General features: G+C 34.3%; 3 protein-coding genes across 3 annotated transcripts; 1 reads left to right on the plus strand and 2 right to left on the minus strand.

Annotated features, from left to right (window-relative positions):
• Nucleotides 1-6,128: 6,128 nt before the first annotated feature.
• Nucleotides 6,129-15,056, minus strand: LOC106720162 (E3 ubiquitin-protein ligase Bre1). Its single transcript, XM_045686745.1, has 17 exons — nt 15,032-15,056; nt 14,551-14,704; nt 13,868-14,054; nt 13,344-13,529; nt 12,851-13,071; nt 12,242-12,514; nt 11,800-11,973; nt 11,398-11,655; nt 11,134-11,241; nt 10,471-10,613; nt 9,648-9,801; nt 9,068-9,223; nt 8,372-8,563; nt 7,807-7,999; nt 7,262-7,356; nt 6,935-7,066; nt 6,129-6,424 (listed from the first exon to the last, which is right to left on the minus strand). The coding sequence occupies exons 1-17, from the start codon at nt 15,040-15,042 to the stop codon at nt 6,272-6,274; spliced, it is 2,790 nt and encodes a 929-aa protein (XP_045542701.1). The 5' UTR covers nt 15,043-15,056; the 3' UTR covers nt 6,129-6,271.
• A 240-nt stretch (nt 15,057-15,296) lies between these two features.
• On the plus strand, nt 15,297-18,132 carry LOC106720183 (kinesin-like protein KIF23). The gene has a single exon (XM_014514769.2). The coding sequence runs from the start codon at nt 15,443-15,445 to the stop codon at nt 18,077-18,079; it is 2,637 nt and encodes an 878-aa protein (XP_014370255.1). The 5' UTR covers nt 15,297-15,442; the 3' UTR covers nt 18,080-18,132.
• A 1,118-nt stretch (nt 18,133-19,250) lies between these two features.
• On the minus strand, nt 19,251-22,528 carry LOC106720195 (FGGY carbohydrate kinase domain-containing protein). Its single transcript, XM_014514780.2, has 5 exons — nt 22,146-22,528; nt 21,830-22,029; nt 20,753-21,618; nt 20,265-20,487; nt 19,251-19,734 (listed from the first exon to the last, which is right to left on the minus strand). The coding sequence occupies exons 1-5, from the start codon at nt 22,147-22,149 to the stop codon at nt 19,378-19,380; spliced, it is 1,650 nt and encodes a 549-aa protein (XP_014370266.2). The 5' UTR covers nt 22,150-22,528; the 3' UTR covers nt 19,251-19,377.
• Nucleotides 22,529-22,827: the final 299 nt, after the last annotated feature.

The following is a 22,827-nucleotide window of genomic DNA, read 5'->3' on the forward strand; positions in this document are numbered from 1 at the left end:
TTTATGTAACCAATTCATTCTAATTATTTAGAAGATCTAATTATCTAGATATTTGAAAAAGTGAATAAAACCTATTGTGTGTGTGAATTTTTTAACTTGCTCTTTCAACACTTACTTAATATTTGTAAAATAGTGTTCTATTAAGTTACTAATACAACTTAACATTGACGTTTTGTTAAAAACATTCGCTTGCAAAATTAACATCATCGGACATTATCATTACAGCCAAAGCAATATTTCGCCAAATTATTGCAGCTTTAATACATAAAGTTTTTCCAAACATATTTTTGATAACATATTATACGCTGACATCACTTTGTTTAACACATTTTCGTTCTTAGTATTTAACATTTTAAATAATGAAAAAAAAAAATATTTACATCTGGCCACACCATTTAGATTATAGAATCATGATACTGACCTCTATTAAATGGATAGGCTATAAGCTGTGGTATATTGTGCCTATTTGATTTTTGCCATTTTGGCGCTGGCCACTGTCGCCAAAATGGCAAAAATGGTTTATAGATTTATAGATGTAGTGAGAATTCAAACTAATACATACTAATTAACTGTCAATATCATCAACAGAAGCGTTTAAGTCGAAAAGAAGCAAAATCTGTTATTACCGAACAATGACTGATGATGAAAGATCCATTTATCCATTAATGATCTGGCCACAAATGACAAATTTTAATTTTATGCATGTAAATAATTTTGTGTGAATATACGTCCGTCCCAATAAGTAGCAATGGATTTTTCCTAAAAAAAATACGTAAATTTAAAAACTTAGGGGACGTGTTTTCACATTAATTGTTAGAACATTGTAGAGAAATATAACTATTATTAATAGTAGATAATAATTAAATTTGACAAAGTTGTCATGTGTTCTTTAATGTTCCAAATTGTTAGGGTATGTAGGTAGTATAAATTTTGGCAACCAAACATACAATACACATTACAAGAATGTGGTTAGTTTGAGATTAATTAAGTAAATTGTTCATAATGGTATCCCGCTGGGCGGTGACAATTTTTCATTGTGTGGTGTGACAATTGCTTTTTATTTTAATTATAACCTACCGTAAGGTAAGAGTAAATATTTTTCCATTCCGTGTGGCATTTCCTAACTTGCATATGTTTTATATTATAAATAATTTGTAGACTAAGTGTCAAATAGAAATCTAAGCTTTATTTTGTATATACATAATGTATTTTGTGTATTATATATACAGCTTGCAGTTTCCACAAGTAGACACTCTAAATGTGTCCTTTATTTTGTGTACATAAAATTTCATGACAATTTTATATATAAGAAGGGAATTAACTGGTAAGAAACCATGACTAATGTTGTAATAAATTGTTTTCAGTAAATTAAATATTAGAAAATATATAATTTATATTATACTTACTTTACTCAGTGCCATTAGTCCTTTTTTGTTTGATATTTTGTTTTTTTTTTTTGTTGCAGAAATGTATGAAATTAGTTTTTGTATTTTACAAAAAAAAAAATCACAATAAATCTGAATGATATATTCTAATCGAAATATGAATTTTCTTTGATCTAGTCATTTATCATTCGTTAAAAAATAAAATGCAATAAGGTTTTTGTTTAAAACATATTGATCGATGCTAAAGTTAAATATTCGAATTTCATGAGCAGAGTTACCTTCTTTAAATTTATTTTAAAATAAGGTAAACAAGCAAAAACTTAATTTTGTTAAATATTGTTTTGTTACAAAATATATATATTAAAAATGAGACTGACGTCAGAATGGTATAACGTGGCTTTTTGATTTGAAATTTATTTTGCCTTTTCTTTCAAAAGCTTGCATTTAAAATTGTACCCTGTTCGTTTTAACATGAGATCTATAATATCTACTTGAATCAAAGGCATTTAATGTAAATTCTATTACTTTATAATATAACTATTTTACTGCCTCAGGTCTGAGATGGCGTCACAATATGCCATAGTCACTGATCAAGTGAAATGTTAAGAACAGAACGGTACAGAATATGTAGAAAGTTATTTGAAGTCGCATCTTAACTAACAGTTTTTTTTTAGAAAAATTTATTAGATTATTAATTCTGTAATAAGTAACGAAAACTTTATAAGATTATTTTGCATTATTAATAAATAAAAAAATCATGCTACCAAAAAGATGTATGTTGCAATAGCCTTTAGTATGTTGGAGAAAAAAATCCACTTAACACCATATCTCATGTTGCGAACAGTCATAAATATTATACAAAATACAGTCGAATCTGGTACATAAATGAATAAGTGAGAGTCCAAGGGACTGCGATCGCTTTATCCGTCGGGATCGGACAGTCTCGCTTATAGAGGTTTCTCGCTTATCCAGGTTCAACTGTATATGTTAATAGTACAAAATCATAATTGTAACAATCGTTCCATCCATATCGCTTGCTTTCAGGTGCTAAGTTCACTACAAATTGTATGTTAAATAAAAGTAAAAAATAAGTAGAGTTAATCGCGAGATGTATAAGTTAATAATAAGTACTTCCGTGAATTGATTTAAAATAATGAATTTGTCAAATTATGTGATGTGTAAAGAATGTAAATAAAAACATATATCAATATATCAACTTGTCTTATTTGAAATTTTTAAAGCATGATTTTTGAGATGCTCGACTTAATGTTTACACTGTCACTCTTTTTTTTATGACAAACGAGCTAACGGCCACCTGGATTCGCCGCAATAGCGAGGCGACCGTTGCCCATAGACATCCACAAATGCAGATACGTTGCCTACTATTATATTTAGAGAGATATTTCTCCTTCCAATGCGTCCCCTCTTCCGCCAAATCCACTTCCCCTTCCCATCCTTTCCTAATAAGAAAAGGATGAGAAGGGAAAGAGGACTAAAATTAGGCCACCGGCACCACACTCATCAGACTGTACGCGGAATTGCTTCCACTTCACGCCTGTCTTGTGTGGTCGTGGTATTGCACCGGTCGACCTGATCCATTTGTGCACCCAACAAATATTGTTGTTGCGGGATCTACCACTGTTCACTCATACACTCACACATACACTCTCATACTCTATGAAACACAAAGAAAGTGTTAATATAAGTGTTATGTCTAGTTAATATTATTCCATACCAGTGATAGAAATTTACGCTGGATTACTGGAAAATATAAACAGTCTGGAACTCACATTTTCCAGTCTATGTTTACCCAGTTGTTATCCAGTACCGATTTCATTGGACTGGAATAATATAACATGCATTTCAACGGTACAATTTTATGATTAGGATTCAATTAAAAGAGGTTATTTCTTTGAGACGTTTATTCCACATGAATTAATCTTAATAAACTTTAGATCCAGTTTATCTATAGATTAAGATGTATCAAAATTGAATGCATTTATAAATTTGCTACAAGTTTTCTATTAGTTTATGAGAATACATTTCAGACCAAATATATTTGATGAATAAATATGTTTGCTTAGAAAAGTTTTTCGTTAAAAATTGGTCGCTTTTTGGGCGACGTCCGTAAGAAAGCTTAAATACTCTTATCATACGAATACCAATGGTCAAGCTTAACAATACAGTCGAACCTGGATAAGCGAGAGTCCAAGGTACAGCGATATTTTTCTCGCTTATAAAGGTTTCTCACTTATCCAGGTTAGACTGTAATTACAAAATAACTACAAAGTTAAATTCGAACTAAAACTTCCACTTTACATTAAACTACTAAATTGATTATTTCATAAATATACAGTTAAACCGAAATTTAATATATGAAAAATTGAGATTTTGAATTTACAGTTAGAAGTAAAAAAAACTTTAAAATACAGCAAGGTCAGACCAAAAAAAAGTAATAGAACATTGATCATGCCAACTAAACAAAACTTTGGGTAAGCAGTTTTACAAATAAAGTTATAGTCCGGACAAATTTTGAAGGGTAGAAAAATAAAAAAAAATTTTTAGTAAATACAAAGATTTACAAATTTTAAATACAAATACCTCGTGAAATTTTAACAAAACTAACGAAGATAACCTCAAATGTGCTTAAACTAAATCAATATAAGTATATCAGTCAATTAAACAGTTGTGATTTAATTTATTTAGCTATCTACTAGATTACTAACACTGACTTTGTGTTGCGCATTTGACACACTACAACATAACCGTGCGATTCCACTGACGAAAAACATGTATAAAAACATCGTTATTTTTCATTCAAAGAGTAACAGTAACGTTATGTTTTAATACATGTATTTAAACAATGCAAACTCGCATCAACACCAACACCAAAACATCGAAGATACAGCAACTTCTTATAGAATTTATAAATTATTATACATAAAAATACGTTCACTTAAACAAGAGATGGCTTCTTATATTTCATGATAAAATTACAAATCACAATATACAAGTTTCACAAGCCATATGCAAAATGCATTTAAATATCCTTACAATGATTTGTATTATTTTTTAAATACATAATTAAATACATGGAAAGCTTTACAAAGTAAGGAATGAATTACCAACCGTCCTACGGAAAACATATTGAGGTCTATATATAATACATACAATGAGACAACATTATGCTTCGGTTAGTGATCTGTCTCAAGTAAAATAAAAGGAAAGGAAAGGAAAGTCATAACTAACTTTCCTCGAGATGTATTTTCTTATACGATTAACCTTTATATATTAGTAGCTGTCGCCCGCGACTCAGTCCGCGCGCAGTTAAAAAATGGGGGGGGGGGGGTTTATGAAAAATAGATGTTGGCAGATTCTCAGACTTACTGAATATGCTCACAAAATTTCATGAGAATCGGTCAAGACGTTTCGGAGGAGTACGGTGACGAAAACTGTGACACGAGAATTTTATACATTAGATATCCATTGGACAGGTTGCTGCTAAGAAATTACAGCTTTTACTTCAAAGTGCCAATTTAAGTTACTTTGGTTTGAGTTTCCAACATCGTTAACAAATCAAATGGTCACAAAATAGCACAACTTATAGCCTGTCCAATAAAATATAAAGATCAAAGATCAGACCTTTCATACACAAGACAACGTAAACGAAACCCGACTATATTAGTCGCTAAACGATTCGCAAATTTCGCCTTCATTTTTTAGTCACCAAAACTAGTCCCTCGCCATATTGACTTAGCACGAATGACAAACACCATCGTATTATCTATAGTATAGTTTACAATGACACATAAAACATACTAAAAATCTACTAATTTTAACATAATTGACGATGATACGAAGACGCTTGTCGCAAATTTTTGTGAAGTTTGACGTAAGAAAAATCGCTGCATTTTTTTAATGGCGGAACAAATCAGAAAAATACAGTAGAAATTGTCTATACCTGTACAGACCGAATATACGATACGCGTCGACGACTCAACGTTGTGTATAAGAATCGCGCGATACTCGCGACGCAAACATATAAAATTAGTTTCGAATCGAACATTGCTTTGTGTATGAAGGGACTCACTCATTCCGTACAATTGTACGTACAACTGTTCTGCACTTAACGTCAGACTATCCATCCATAGTCCATACATTACAATTTATTTGTATAGATTTTACACATATGTGAAGTCCATACATATAAATCTCCAATTTTACTTTATTAAAAACGACTAAATAATTAATTAGTCTAAAAAATGTACAACGCAAATATTCGCACGGTTTTTTTTTATTTCAATCGTCTTAAAATTCACCATTTAAAAAAAAATTTAAAGTCTCAAATCCTTTCCAAAAAGTTGAACCACAATCACTTTTCCAAATTAAGCGGTGGTTATTTAAAAAAAAAATATTTTTGTTCAATACTGCTTTTTAAATACACTAACTCGGCTCAGGTATTAAATAAAAAAAAGTATCTAATGTTGTGAGATCATAGCAAATATTCATCATAATTAACTCGCAAAACAAATATATACAACAATGATGTATAAACGAGACCTGGTTCTATTTACATATTAAAACATGAAAACATATTTTCTATACTTATATCTGACACTATTTGTGTAAAAGGCGTGGTTATATTCTGTGAGGCTAACAAATTGATTAATTTCATAATCTCCATACATATGGATCGCATATTTCAAGGCACAGCAGAGAGACATTATACATCCATACAAGTTACACCGGCTCATACAAAAAAAAAATCTTCATATAAGAGCTTCGTACCTTGATTTAATATTGTATTAAATATTAAATTCATTAAATGTCCACCCCCAATGTTGGGGGTATGTGGTGGGGGTGTATCGCTGGGGGTATAACGATGTCTACGTGGAGAGATAGAGCCGGTGGTAGTCATTAGCTCCGAAGGCTGCATTGCACTTAGGACACTTCCTCTGTCGTGTCTCGTATCGAGTGCGAAGACAATCCCAACAGAACACGTGGAAACATTTCGTCAACACCGCATCCTTGCGTTTCACCTGAAAAAAAACATTTAAATTTCATATCCTATGACAAATAATAAAGCATGTAAATAGTGTTAACTTATTGCATTAATAATACGATATTAACAAACGCACAAACAAACACGCAAACAGTATTGCATGAATGGCTGAACACTCAAATGCCATTGTACTAAATTATCTACACCTTGTAAGAGTAATTACAGGGAGTCTGAAAACCAGCTCGGTCTTCAGTGACAAGCTGGAGGCAGCATCGGCTGAGCCTCTTCCCATTAGCCAAGAACTATTTTTTTTCTCTTTAATTGATATCTTTTGTAAATGTAAATTGTTTTGTTTTTGGTTAATAAACTGTTTTTTTTTTACTAACTAATTTATGATTTTATGAACATTAAACAGACTGGAACAGGATTTCGATGATTCTTAGATGAATCGAGAAATCCCTACATCACTATTGATAATATACGATATATAGCGATTTTTTCCACAACAGTATCAACTTTCGAGCAAAAAAGAAGTCATATAACATACCTTGCATGAAGGGCATGTGAGGGTCTCCTTGTAATCTCGTATCTCCTCCAGCAGCACCTCATCCATGCTGCTGCCTGCCTGCTCCATCTTCTTCATGCGCTCCGCCTTACGCCGCAAGATCGCCAGCTCCTCCTAAAAACACGTATACATATCAACTATATGCATACAAAATATATAGAAAAAACATAATATATAAAAAAAATTATGTGTTCATGTATTTAATTTACAATTTAAATGAAATAAGCTAATAGCACAATTATTAACAAAGTATAAACAACAATCAAAATATCAATGAAAAGAAAAAGGAAAAAATGGAGTAACACTTACATGTAATCTTTTTGTTTTGTACGCTTCCGCCTCCAGCGCACTCGTCTTCTCAGCGACCACTTGCTGCGCCTCCTTCATCTGCGCGTGGTACTTCTCTAAACATAAGTAACAAAATCATCTAAATTATGTCACTATTTTATTCTTTTTACAGCAGAAATAATAACTCTAAAGAAAATAAAGTTAAAAAATTCCAGACGTCTGACCACTGCGGGCGAGTAAAACCGATAAGCCTGACTAATATTTTTTTATATCAACAGATGGCAAACGAACAAACGACCACCTGGATTCGCCGAAATAGCGAAGCAACAGCTGCCTATAGACATCCACCAATGCTGCATTGCCTACCTTTAATCAACGGAGGAGACGCACAGAAAGAGGATATTTCCCCTTCCTGTACGTCCCCTTTTCCGCCAAATCCACTTCCCCTTCCCATCCTTTCCTAATTAGAATACGGTGAGAAGGGAAAGAGGATTAAAATTAGACCTCCGGCACCACATTCATCAGATGAAACGTGGTGTAGTGTAAGTGATGTAGTGCATAGTAACCTAAATGCAGCTTGAGGTCAGCAGCAGACTGTGCAGACTCGATGGCCTTGCGCTTGTGCATCTCCATGGCCTGCTGGCGCAGCAGCAGCTCCTTCTCCACCGCTGACAGTGTGGCCTGCAGCAGTCTTTCCTTCTCTTCCAGTCGCCGAGCCACCGCACCCATTGACTCGATTTGCTGGTCCCGTGTCACTACCTGCATAGAACTCGCTGCTCTAAATAAAACTTCATAACTAAAACCTACGCCTTACTTTAAAAGCGAGATGAAAGTGTGATGTTGACGTCAAAATTTATTAAACTCTAATACCATGGTTAAAAACAGAACTAAACAAACAGCTAAACTCTTCAAATTGTCTTTATCGTTAATTATTGATATTTTACAATTAACTATTTCACAATTTCTCTAGCATCGATCATCATTATAGTCGCCTTCATTCCACCCATGAAGGGTTGACGCAACAGGATTTCTTGCTCGATCGACCTGTTTATTTTACGAGATCCATCCATTTCAATCCAATCGTGATCCATTCATCCATAACAAATCTGTTGTGATGAAAATTTAATTAACCTTTTCATGCAGCAGTTGCTTCTCCTCACGCAGCAGCTTGTGCAGCGAGTTGGCCTTGATGCGCTCCGACATCAGCTTGAAGTTGGCGTCGTCTTTCTCGCGCAGCTGCTGAATGAGGCGAGAGTTCTGCTCCTGCATGTCCTCGAACGCCTGACCAGTCACCTCCATCTCGTTCAGCAGCGCCTCCTCCTCCTGCAACAATCACACAACAAACATTAACAGACTATCCACCAAAGAAGACCATCACCATCTTCTAGAAACTTCAGAAGACCTGCACTAAATGAAATTTCGATATTTTTAATCACAATAGCTTTTTTAATACTAGAGTATTTAAATAAGTACAGTATTAGAGAGTATTATTTTATGTCAAATCAAGATCCTTGGACAGTTTAAGTATTTTATTTTATTTCAAGTTCATATTAATAACAGTCATGTCTAAATTAGTGTCAACCCTTTTAAATGCCCTATGGTCCAATAGTGACCCTCACAATATGTAAGACTAGCTATCCCCCGCTAATCCGCCCGTGCGAAAATAAAAATAAAACTAATTAGTAGCCTATGTTTTCTTCCAGACTGTGTTCTACATCTATACTGAATTTTATCGAGATCCATGCAATCGTTCTAGAAATACTTAATAACAAACATCCATCCATCCATCCAAACATTCGTATTTATAATATTAGTAAGATGTGTGACCTGTGAGCCAGCAAAGGGTCTGGAGAAGGCATGCAGAGGGTCCGCGTTGGGACGGGCGCAGGACAGCTGCTTCTGCAGCTCGTACTTCTGCTCCTCCAGCTGCTTGATCTTGCGCAGCGCGTCCTCATCCGCCATACGACGCTCACGTTTGCTCTCCTAAACAATATCACAATTATAACGAATTATTCTTCTTAGTCGTTATAATCTTTCCAGACGACGAACCAAATATTAAAGATGTACATAGTAACATCACCAACAAAGTTAACATTTTATATTGACTATCAACATACATATGATATTCTGGTGACGGCACCGACTATTCAGTATGAGACGGGATGCGACAAGATCGCAAAAAAAACACTCGCCCTGAAGATGGACCACCGACGGGTCCGTAACTAGTCGGTGCCGACACCGGACGATCATACGTAAGTTAAAACCGTTCTTAATTTTATTATAATGTCACACAAATGTTTAAACAATTTAATAACATATATTATAATTTCATAATCGTATTCAATTTAAAAAAAAAACCTGTTTGCTATATATTTTTTATTCTTATTTTAGAATATTTTTCACTGACCTGTGCCATCTTGGCCTTCTGCCGGTGATCCTCGAGCTCCTGGCGCGCTTTACGTTCGGCTGCCATCAGCTGCACCTTGTCACGCTGCTCTTTGCTCACGCCCTTGTACATATCCAACAATAGCTTCAACTCCTTCTGCTCGTTCACCGCCTTTCTGCAAAGTTACAAACATACTCTATTTGTTGAATAACATAATATTATCGTATTTAAAGCACACAAGATCAGACATCTCCTATGATCGCCCCGACTCGCCTCGCGAGTACCCTTTATACGCAAAAATCGTGAAACGTACAACTCATTTCATATTAACGCAACCATATTAAGCCTTTTGGGTCTAACAGACTCGATATTTAATGGCGTAGCTAAGACAGATTTAATAATGAAAGGGACAAACAAGCAAGTAGCTCACCTGATGTTAACTGATCCCATGAATATCCGCAAACATCAGACGTATTGCAGAACATTGCCAGCCTTTAAGAAAGGAAAGAGCGATTTTGCCTACTTTTATCGGGCTCATACAAATCTCTTGAGCTGAACACCCATAATCAATGTTCTACAAAACTTTAAATAAACCTTTAATAGATAAATACCCTGATCGTATTTTTTATATTAATTTAGTCAAAAATAATAAACAGCCAAATTGCAACACCTTATCCAGTGAAATAGACAAAGAAAATTGTATAAAAACTTTCATTTGATAATTCACTTTATAATACACTTTGCGATTAAAAATTTAAAAATTATAAATGTTTCCAATTTACCAGTCATATCGTTCAGTCAACAACCAAGCAACCTATACCAGCAGTTCTTACTTAATACTGACTTGAGCTGTTGCTTGAGCTCCTTGATGATCTGCTCCTGCTCGTGCAGCTTCCCGCGCGCCTGCTCCTTGCTGGCCGGCTTGTCCACGCCCACGCCGCCCACACCGCCCACTGCGCCCACGCCGCCCACGCCACCCTCCTCGCCCTGACAACACAACCTGTTTCAAACACTCAACAAATATTGTTACATTTTGGTCAAACCATACCTAACCTCCTCACACTCACGTACATATGTCCGGTGTCGGCACCGACTAGTTTCGAGCCCATTCGTGGACGCGGCCCGTCGCTCACTGACTCACTGACTGACTAACACTCACCCTGATGAAGGGCTCCCGATGGTCTCGAAACTACTTGGTGCCGACACCGGACAAATGTACGTGTTTTAGTCGTTCCTATATAAGTTAAGGCTTACATACATTTGAGATTGTTAATAACAAAAATATATTCTTCAGGTAAAATAATACAAAGCCTAAGAATGTTATAACATTATTAAATTCACACAAACATTTTTATGTTTCCGATTAATGTCACAAAGCATGATTTAGTTTTGATTTTGTAACTAAGACTTTATATAATAAAGATTGTAAATACTGCTTGAATATTACTTAGTAGACTGTTAAGTATTTAACAAAGAAGATAGACAGATGTGGTATTGGAGAGCATACGTCAGGGTCTGGCTCCTCCTTCTTAACAGGCAGCGGTTTCTCGTCGGGCTGTTCGCCACTGGTGGAGGCGCCGCCCCTCGCTGCAGCCTCCTCTGTCTCTTTACGAAGCTGAAAGAAAACAAATACATATATTACAAGAAAACAAATAATAACACACTCAAGATAAACAAATAAAATGATAGCAAATTTCACAAAAACAATCAAGCGACATAAAAAAAACATTAAATGCGGAATAACTTGAAATGAAACAAAAATCCAACTTACTTTATTCAATTCTTGACTGGTATCTTTGTATTTCCTCTTGTACCTGGAGACTTCGCCCTTCAGCTGCTGATTGTGGTTCTGCAGGGAGGTGATCAGATGTCGCATCTCCCTGTTGATGGGACCCGTCTGCTCGTTAGCGGCCAAGTTCTGCTCAAACTCTATCCTCAACATCTCATACTCCTTCCTTAACTGACCGAGCACATCTTCCAACTGTATCATCTCAGCACGGAGTGCTTTCTGTCTTGCTAACTCCTCGCTCTATGAAATTTATATATTGTTGTAAGTAAAATAGGGCTTAAGACAAACAAAAACATATGTAATTTTGATTAAACAATCATCATACAAAATTTTGAGTGTTTGTGAGAATGTCAACACAATTAAAAATAAAAATAAATTCCATACCTCCATCATTTCAATCTGTCGCATATGTAGATTCTTAGCATTCTGTAACTGCATGCGAGTCTCATCAAGCGCAGTCTTCATCTGCATGGACTCATTGTACAGCACCGAGAACTGACTCTGCAGGCACTTGTACTCTGTCGTCTCTACAATCACTGATTCAGGTAACTGACGTATCTGTCGTGGGAAATTTACTTAAATGTTGATGTCAAGTACATTGATTCCAATGGTTTTAATAAATTTTGAATTAATTACGTAAAATTAAGTTGGTAAAAAAAGTCATATCTATTAATAACACACACTAAAAAGAAAAATGATAAATACACAAGACAAAAATGAATACAAACCAAAAAATCAAATGCAAAATTCAGGAATTTTTTATCATTAATTGCTAAAATTAATTTGTTTCATATGCAAAAAACATATTAATAATCTATAGACTTACATCCATCTTAAGTTTTTCCACTTCCTTGAGTGTGTCCCTGTGCTGCCTGTGCAAGCGATCAAGTTCCGCAAGTCTGTTATTGGCCAATTCTCTCTGCTCCTCCAATTCCGCAGCCACATCTTCCAGCTTGGCCGCTGCGGCTGCCGTGAGTGGCGTGCCCCCAGTAGATGCCGAACTGCTGCTACTGGCACTCGCGCCCGACTGATGGTAACTCTTTAGCTTCTCTATTGCCTCTGCTAGATGATTTTCTAATTTATCATTCCTTGATCTCACCTAAAAATACATCACATTTAACATTTTCTTAATAGTAAGTTAATAATTTTATCTTCTTTCTAATAGCTGCAAACCTTTATTCTATTTTTATTTTATACTAGCTTTTACCCGCGACTCTGTTCTTGCGGAATAAAAAAAAGAAAACGGGGTAAAAAATTATCCTACGTCCTTTTCCTGGTTCTAAGCTACCTGCCCACCAATTTTCAGTCAAATCGATTCAGCCGTTCTTGAGTTATAAATAGTGTAACTAACACGACTTTCTTTTATATATATATAGATGTTTTCATAAATGTGACAGGCAGAAATATACAGAATGTTATGCTGTGTATTACTCACCTTCATTAGTTCATATTGCAAATCATCAATCTGATTCTTTAGTTCTGCATTCTCTGTGTCCCGACTGTTCACTGCATCCTGAAGCTGAGCCACACGTAGCGTCATGGCATGGTGGTTTTCTTGTAATGTGGTACATATCCCTTGAAGGCGACGATTTTCCGCTGTCACTTCCTCGTTAGTTGCACGCACCACTTCATCAAGAGATGGTGCAGGTGCACCTTCTGTAAGTTAAGTGTTTTCTATAGGACAGTATTTTCATATGTGAGGGTAACGACATAGTTGTTTTGCGAAGCAAACTTTAGAACAATAAAATTCTAAAAAATTAGGTTAGTGAAATCTATTTGGGCCAATTAAGTCCAAAGCATCATCGAAAACATTAGGCATCTATCCAAAACAATAAAGCATACTGTTATACTCTCATTATTCAAAACATTGAAATAACAGTATGTCCTAATGTTTTGTCAGTGAAAACTCGTAAGACAAACAATATTACCTTCTCCCTCTCCCTTGATTGCCCTCCAAATCTTATCATTCCTCTGCTGCAATCTATCAAACGCCTGTAAGACTTTAGCCACCGCTCTTTTACTGACTTGAACTCTGTTAGCTAATTGTGCATCCAACTCCTCCTTGTCCCATGTTGACAACTGCATTAGGAATGAAGTGGTTGCTTCATTCTCATCTAAAACATAGAAACATGATGTATAATACTCATCATCGCTTAAAATCATAACATCATTTATATTATTACTCTTTTACTTTTAAATATTGGCTACTTTGTTGCATTTTTTTTTTCATAAACAAATAGAAATTATTTATAATTAAAGCTTTATAAAGATCAATATTAACATTTATTTGCAATACAAATTTTAAAATTCAACTGAAGATTATTTTCTAGAATCCATCATAGTTGTTTATTGGAAAATATATAATTTATATTAGTCACTGCAGTAATCAATAAATAGTATCTATATTAATTTAAAGTTGCACATAATTTTTGAATTAAAATATAAAAATTACTCTTGTTCTCTGATTCATCTGCAGTTTCAGCGTCAAAACGTTGTAACAAAACTCGTATGTCTTCATTCAGTAAGTTCCAGTATCGGTTCACAACGCAAAGGACAGCATCATCTTGTGTCTGACGCTTCTCCAGCTGTTCAATCCTTGCTCGAAGTTCTGCTTCACATCTATGCCTTTGTTCTATTCTCTAAAAATATATAATACCAAAACAATAGTACACTTTAAACATAATACCAACTAGTGTATAAGAATGTTTAAGAATAGCATTTCATATAAAAAGGGCTTTAAAATAAAATTTTTGGTAATGTAAAGATTACAATTTACTTCTTCTTCTTCTTCTTTTAATTAATAGTGGGCCCCATCGCTTTTATTATTACAATTTAACAAATACTAAATTAGGGTAATTCATAAAAACTCTGTTAACATAAGTGTTTGGAGGTTATAGAATAAAAACAAAGTTGATTACTCTTCATGGTAGACAAAACAAACAATATTATTCATGAAAACAGAAATAATATAAAATAAAATAATAATAGACATAAAATAAATTAAGTGAAATAAATTGGATGAATTGTAGAAAGATTTCATTTCATAAAAAACGTCAACCAGCTGATGAAGTAAATTTTTTTGAGTAGTATGCTAATTACAAAATAATGATAAAATTGATGTTAGAGGGCGATTACCTGAGCTAATTTTTTGTTTTGAAATTGAAGGACTTTGATGTCCATTTCTTCAAGAGTAGATACTGGCCCGATGAGATGAGGTTCAAAGTGAACCTTCTTGATCGGTGGCTGACTGGTGCCATTGCCACCATCCTCTGCTGACCGCTTCGACATCCTGAACTAAGTTAATATTGTTAAATTACAGGTTTTAAACGATAACTTCCAAGTTATTGATTTATATAATCCAACTAATTAACAAGGATTGTTCGAAAAGTGAGCATACGGTTAAGTAGAATACAATTTTATTTAGTAGGATAATATATGTACCTGTTTGTCAATATTGACAATTCATTAATAATTTAATTACAAAAATGAGGATAAAGATGTATTGTGAGTACTGTATTTGAATACTTCTAACATTTTCTTAGAATTTATGTTTTAAAACTACAACTGTATGTGATAGTGCCTAAAAACTCCACCCGTTTCACCTCAGCCAACTAACCATGTTTCCATAGAGCCGAGGTATGGAGGGAGGAGCGGAGATTTTTCCCATAGATTAGACATAGATTAAAAATGGTCATTAAAACAGTGATATTACAAAATGAGGAATGAATTAAAAATTTCCAGGTTTTAAAGATATCGTTTAAAAATCCTTAACTAAAAATAAAAAATCTTATCAGAACGTTTATGTAAAGCAATAATTTTTTATACATACTCTTTCAAAGAGCACATAAAAGAACTCTTTGGTTGTTTCAACAGATCAATTTCAATTCATAAAAAAGTAAAACGTCACTTTGAAAGTAACGTAACAATAGTGACCGTTTATTTAATTTTATAGTAAGCTTTCATTCTAATCGTCGCCGTATACAATTTTGTTTCACTTATCTTGTGTTTAAATATAAAAACAAGCATAATGAGGTCGGCTAAATCCAAACCGAGGTTAAATGAATTACGAACACCGGCTAGAAGCAAACAGAATTTGGCTCCCAATGAGAGAGATCCGGTACAAGTTTATTGCCGTCTTCGACCTATGTCCAGAGAAAGTGATCATTCCTGCATCAAGATTGTTTCTTCAAATACTGTTTTGTTAACACCACCAGCGACTGCTATTAGCTATAGAAATGAAAATAACAAAATTATGAAATATACTTTCAAGGAAGTATTCCCGCCAGAAACGTCACAAGCAGAAGTATTTGATAAAGTTGCTCTACCACTGGTGGAAGGGCTAATTAGAGGAAAAAGTGGCTTACTTTTTACATACGGTGTGACTGGTAGTGGTAAGACATTTACTATGACTGGGGAACCTCAAAATTGTGGCTTACTGCCCCGCTGTTTAAACATTATTTTCAAAACTATCAATGACTACCAAGCACATAAATACGTTTTTAAGCCGGACAAAATGAACTTATTCGATATTCAAAGTGAGGCTGAGGCAATGTTAGAGAGGCAGCAGGAACTGCATAAATTTAAATCAGGTAAAAAGAACAATTCTAATCCTGACCTAGCAATGTCTTCAACTGACATTACTAAAGTAGAGGGTGTAAACGAAGATAATCAATATGCTGTATTTGTCTCCTATGTTGAAATTTATAACAACAGTGTTTTTGATTTGTTAGAGGAAGGTCCACCCTTAACCAAAAATTTGCCTGCTAAAATTATCCGTGAAGATGCAGCTCACAATATGTATGTGAATGGTGTAACTGAAATAGAAATCAAATCTGCAGAGGAAGCATTTGAAGCATTTTATTTAGGTTTAAAAAGAAAGCGAATGGCTCATACAAATTTGAATGCAGAATCTAGTAGAAGTCACTCTGTATTCACAATCCGATTAGTGCAGGCACCTGTTGATGAAATGGGTGAGGCAGTAATACAAAACAAGGATGTGCTTAAGGTCAGCCAACTTAGTCTGGTAGATTTAGCTGGTAGCGAACGAACTAACAGAACAAAAAATACAGGTCAGAGACTCAAAGAAGCAGGTAATATTAATAAATCATTGATGACCCTTCGATCTTGTTTGGAGTTATTAAGAGAAAATCAGTTGTTTGGTGCTAAAAATAAAGTGCCATATCGGGAATCTAAAATAACTCATTTGTTTAAAAATTTCTTTGAGGGAGAGGGTCAAGTTCGTATGATTGTCTGTGCCAACCCCAGAGCAGAAGACTATGATGAGACTCTCCAAGTTATGAGATTTGCTGAAATGGCGGCAGAGGTTGAGGTGGCAAAACCACAGATTACTGATATTGCTGCAGAGATTGGCTTGAAATCAGGGCGGCGCAAAGCCAATCGCTTATTTAATACTGCACGAGAATATATAATGAGACCTGATGCCAAAGAACTGGAACTTGATTTAGGATTAGTTTATAGCCTTGGACCTGATTTCCCTAGTCTGAAAATAAGCAGTTCTCAAGAAGATCATATCATCAAAGAACTCAAAGCTCATTTAGAAATGCGGTTAAATCGCAGGGAAATTTTGAAACGCAGTAAAGCTGTGAAAGATGAAAGACTCCGATCAGCATTGTTGGACTTGGAGAAAGATTCTTTAGAGGTACGAAGTGAAAATGTTTCTTTAAAAGGTCAGTTGGCAGCAGCAGAACGTAGAGTTAGAGCTTTAGAAGAACGACTTACAGCAACTGAAAATGCTTCCTTATCACATCAACGAAAATTGAATGAAATGACTGAGTATACATCATCTTTAAAAAGAGAGCTACAAGAGAAAGAATTGCTACTCAGTCAAAATAAACTTGATAAGGAGAAACAAAAAAAAATTTTGGAAAAGAGATATAATCACAAAATAGCAGCTGAACATGAAAAGGCAAAGGAAATATGCTCTGAGAGTGAAAGATTGCGTAATGTGATTGAAGATAAAGAAAATCGCTTACGGATTATAGCCGAGGCATTGAAAATCGAAAGAGATGACCACACAGAACCAGTCCCTAAAATGATGGGAGATGTTGGTGCACAAACAAGTGCCCGTGACTTTACACCAGGGTCAACCCCTAGAGCTCTGCCTGCACATATGCTAACTCCATTTAGTTCAGCTCAACAAACAAAAGACACCCAATCTTCTCGTCGTGGGGTGGCTGTCGCAAATCCCCGACACAAACGATCTTTATCGGCTGATGGTCGCGGATGGATAGAACATGCGCCCAAGAACATTGTACCAATGGGAACTGTTTTGAAACCAAGCATTGGCCACAGCAAACATGTTAATAAGTTGACCAATGTTAAAGATATAGCAAATTCGAAAGTATCAAAGTACTGTCTTGTCACTCAGGCTCAGGATACAGATGGTGAGTTTGAAATGACAATGTACAAAGGAGATGTCGTCCCTACATGTGGTGGAGGTGCTCAAGTAATATTTAATGATGTTGAAATGCTCAAACAGTTTTCACCAACACGACAGTCAAACTCCGCGCGTTTGTCAGGGAACACTTGCGCTCGCCATTCTGGTAAACGGCGTGATACCGGAGGCTGCTCCCCTCCTCAAACACCATCAAATACCAGTAAAAAACAAAGGGTAGACGATGATGAAATTATCCATATGAACTAATGCAAATTATTTGTGTCAAAATTGTTATTCAAATTGTTTCCAATTGTCTCTAAAATAAGTACAACTATAAGATAATTTTTATAACACTATGCTTATTATAATAGTAATCTCATTTTATACGTTTGAATTTAGTTTATCATGTTAATGTACGTTTCCAAGTTTCTTACAAGAATTATCATACATTAAGGTAAAGATAATCTTAGCTTTTTGTTAACCTGCATTAGTTGGAAGTTTTGTTACATCTAAAACAATTTTATTTCATCAAAGTTCTGCCCCAAATAGGAAATGCTCAATTTATATAAATTAATAGTTCCTTTTCATTGTGAGAAAGTCCAAGATGTCAAGCTACCGTTGTTACTTAACTACATTTAATTTTACTGTAACTAATTATAATATTTCTCATTAAAAAATGATTTAAATATTAAAATGTAATAATCCATTATGGATAAAAATATACCATTATATAGTTTTATTGTTACAGTTCTGTAAAATAAGATTAAACTTAATTATAGCTTACAACTTTGTCAAACTACCTGAGTGAGCGTGTTTTTTCAGTACTTAAAAACTAATTCCTGTTTTTTTTCAACTGTCATTAGCACTTGTTCAACCAATTGTGATAAAACTACATACATGCTGATGTTGAATTTGAGTCGGGAGAATAATTTGTAGTACATACTTTTTTTTTACTTTGAGTACTTAATTAGTTTGAATAATGATTATGAAAAATTTATTTTCAATGTTTATTAATTGTATTGTAAGCTCCAAATGTTATTTAATTTTTCTGTATTGTATCTTCAGATATCTTTGGATACACTACAGAAAACTTAAATAACATTTTTAACTTAATCTTTTCCTAAAACTTAATCTGACATTAAGTTCCATCTTTATTATTTGGAAATCTATTAAATATCTTTCCTGTGTGTTATCCAATTTATTCTTGATTATTTATTTCTAATAATTATGTTATAATAGTAAAATTTTGTTGTTTTTATTTATAAAATCCTGTAACGTTATTTTATCACACACAGCCTATTTTAAGCCAACATTTTTTTTGTCATTTGTTGTATTTAATTCTTTCATTCTTAAGCAAAGGAGGAAAAGTACTGAAATAAAATCAAGCTAAGTTTATAATTTAAAACAATACATTTATTATTTTAAAAAAAACTCTGCTGATTGGGCAATATTTACACTAAAACACGATAATTATTATTCCCTGTATATGAATCCCAAGTTAAAAATGTTTGAAGCAGTATAAGTAATAATTTTTATTCTATTTACGTTCTGCTAGATATAAATTTCTAATTCATAATAGCTCTATACTTCAACTGATCTTCGAACATTCTAAGAAATACTTTATACTTTTTGTCATGGAATGCTTTGGTATTAAGATTTGGACGAACGACATCGGCTTTGCCTCCCATTGTCTCTATGGCGGCTTGAACACTGTTAAAGTATTGCGATGCGCACGCACCAAGGATAGCGGCGCCTAACAAAACTGACTCCGATTCGTGGGGTTTGAGCACAGGCAAAGCCACAACATCCGCTTGTATTTGTACAAATAGAGGATCCTTCGATAGCCCACCACAGATGAGCAACGATTTGAATGGTTCATAACCCGATTCCACCAATGCCTCGATTATATGCCGCGTACCATACTGAAATTAAAAAAAATAGTAATTTTTGATCTTTACTCATTTATCAAAGACAATTTTAACTGAATATCATCACTGAGTATCAAATGATATGAATGGTAGTCTCATCTAATGTATACTCTGTCATTCTTGACTTTGTCTTACTAATATTATAAACTAGCTTTTACCCGCAACTCCGTCCGCGTGGAATAAAAAATAGAAAATGGGATAAAATTATCCTATGTCCGTTTCCTGGTTCTAAGCTACCTGCCCACCAATTTTCAGTCAAATCGATTCAGCCATTCTTGAGTTATAAATAGTGTAACTAACACGACTTCCTTTTATATATATAGATGCGAATGCTTAGATGGATGGATGGATGTTTGTTTGAAGGTATCTCCGAAACGCCTGAACAGAGCTGGATGAAATTTGGCACAGATGTAGATTATAGTCTCGAAGAAGACATAGGCTACTTATTAAGTTTTTTTTTTTAATTCCGCGCGGACGTATTCGCGGGCGACAGCTAGTTATATATGGAACTAAAAGCAGCTTACCGATAAAGCCTGTAACGTTGCCAGGTAGAGTAAAGCGAGATTCTCCTCACTGTTGTTGATTGTGAGCCCACAAATCATTCCTTTCATAGATGGATCAGCCAACGGAGATCGGTTACCATGATAATCCGGCCAAATATGAAAGTCTTTGCTTAATAAACTTACATCGCTTAACCCTTTTTCTTTTGTTATTTTTGCCAGCAGCTGCCTTAAATGAGTACGCACCCTAAAACAAGTTAATTTTAACTTAAACTACATATATAGATTAATGTAATTACTTATAAACCTTTCACAAGATTGGTAGAAAATTAGTAAAGAACAATTTAACAACAATAGCCTGTACGTCTTTGGTAGAGTTTTTTTTTGTTTTATTCCTATGTGTAAAATTGTAAAAGAGAAGTAAGCGATGGAACGCAAGAATAATTCTCACACCCACATTTTTAAATCAAATAACAAAAAACTAAATCTATTACAGTGATGATAAAACTTACTCTCCAGTGGAATATTTCTTCGACAATTGAATTCCTGCTGGATGACTTGATATAACATAGTCTAAAAGCATGCCAGAGGCACTTTGACCAGCTTCATTTAACCACAAGTTAGGTACCATTGCACTAAAATAAGGTCCCCATATACCGGGCACTAGTATAGGCTTCTCATTGACAGCCATGTGGCAGGTGGAAGTACCACATATTAAGCTGAGTCTACTTGACATCTCCTTTGCAATGCCCTCCCCATTTGTACCAATCATACCAAGTCCACCAGAGTGAGCGTCAATGATAGAAGTAGCCACTGGGGTGCCGGGAATAAGGCCGAGAGATCTAGCAACATCACTCTTCAGTCCACCACACTTCTCTCCAGGCATTAAAACTTTACTCCCTATCTTCTTAAACTCAAATGCAGCTAAGTCATCCAAGCCAACATTTCGAAGAAAATCTTCATTCCACCCTTTTTTACCATCAATAGAACATTCATAATTCCATTTGCAAACCAGAGAACAAAGTGACCGGCTTTCTGATCCTGTAGCTTTCCAAGTTAGAAAGTCTGGTAAATCAAAAAAATATCCAAAATCTGCCCACTTGTTCGGTAAATTTTGCTTCAACCACTTTAACTTTGGCATCTCCATTTCCAGGCTTACCTTGCCACCTACATACTTTAGGATTTCATGACCTGTTTTGTTTATAAACTCAGCCTCAGCTTGAGCTCTGTGATCCATCCACATTATAACATTCTGTTCATTGTTATTAGAGTTGCTAACTGCTAAGGGGTTACCATTTCTATCCAATGCCACCAAAGAACATGTGGCATCAAAGCCAATCCCTTTAATATCTTCTGGATTCACATTTCTAACAACTTCCTGAAATACATAAGATAAATGTGTTGAATAAACTTTCTATGCAATTTAAATATGTGAAATTATATGTTTTTTTGTAATCTTGAAGATTTAGATACCATTTGTCATTGCATCACAAAAATAAAATAAACAATATTTTGGGTAAGCAAAATATCTTTTTATCCCGAAAAATATAGACACTGTTACAAATATCAAAGTTGTAAGTAATACTAACATTTATGACAAATTCACAACAATTCCATATATCGTTAGAGGACTGTTCATAAAAATCAGGTTGGGGTTTCCATATTCGAAGTTCCTTAACTGATGTGCGCAGTATGTGTCCATCTTGATCGACCAGAGCTGCTCTGGCACTACCTGACCCCACATCCACGCCAATAAAAAATGATTGAGTGTTCATATCCTTATTTCTCACTAAAAAATTTGACGATCAAAATAAAAGAAAGCGTTATTTTGTTATAAAGCAAAAAACACGAAGACTTGATGGAAAAGAAAATCAAAAATAATATTAAAATACGAAACATATTTACCCATTAAAATTGTAGGATCCTCAAAGTAATGTTACAAACGGATATGACCTTGATGCTGTGATAACAGATAATAAGTTAATGCTTCTAATTTGATAACCTCGTAACCTTGTTTTCCTTGTTTAACTTATTCTTATTTACTATGAGTAAAAATTTTCTATAAGACATGATAAGACACGCGTTGTGATATTAAAGACAGTGCAAAAAATTATTAAAACTTCATAGAATCGTTCTAATATATTTCCAAATAGTACTTCCAACATTTCGTTATGACGTATAGAGTTAATTTAAGTTTCGCGCCTTCGTGCAAACGCCAAGTAGACTGATCAGAGTTGCCCTTTATAAATATCCGATATTATTTAAGTAGTCGTTGTCAAACAACAAACTTTAATGATACGTTTTTCAGATTTTTTTAACTAATAAAAGACCATATGTGATTTTGAGAAATAGTCACCGAAGAGTATATAGATAGTCACACCGGATCGTCAAAGTACATATATTTATAGTATGGCCATTCTTAACAATAAAATACTTTGTGGTATTTGCCGGGATTTACCGAAAATCTATGAAATAAGAGAGACGTTCGAAAAGCCAATTATTTACTTTTGACTTGTTTTTGCTGATGCAGTTAAATTACAATTTTTAAATTTGATTTGTTTTTTTTTATATCTTGTGAATTTATCTT

Source organism: Papilio machaon, chromosome 4, assembly GCF_912999745.1.
Source record: "Papilio machaon chromosome 4, ilPapMach1.1, whole genome shotgun sequence".
Lineage (NCBI taxonomy): Eukaryota > Metazoa > Arthropoda > Insecta > Lepidoptera > Papilionidae > Papilio > Papilio machaon.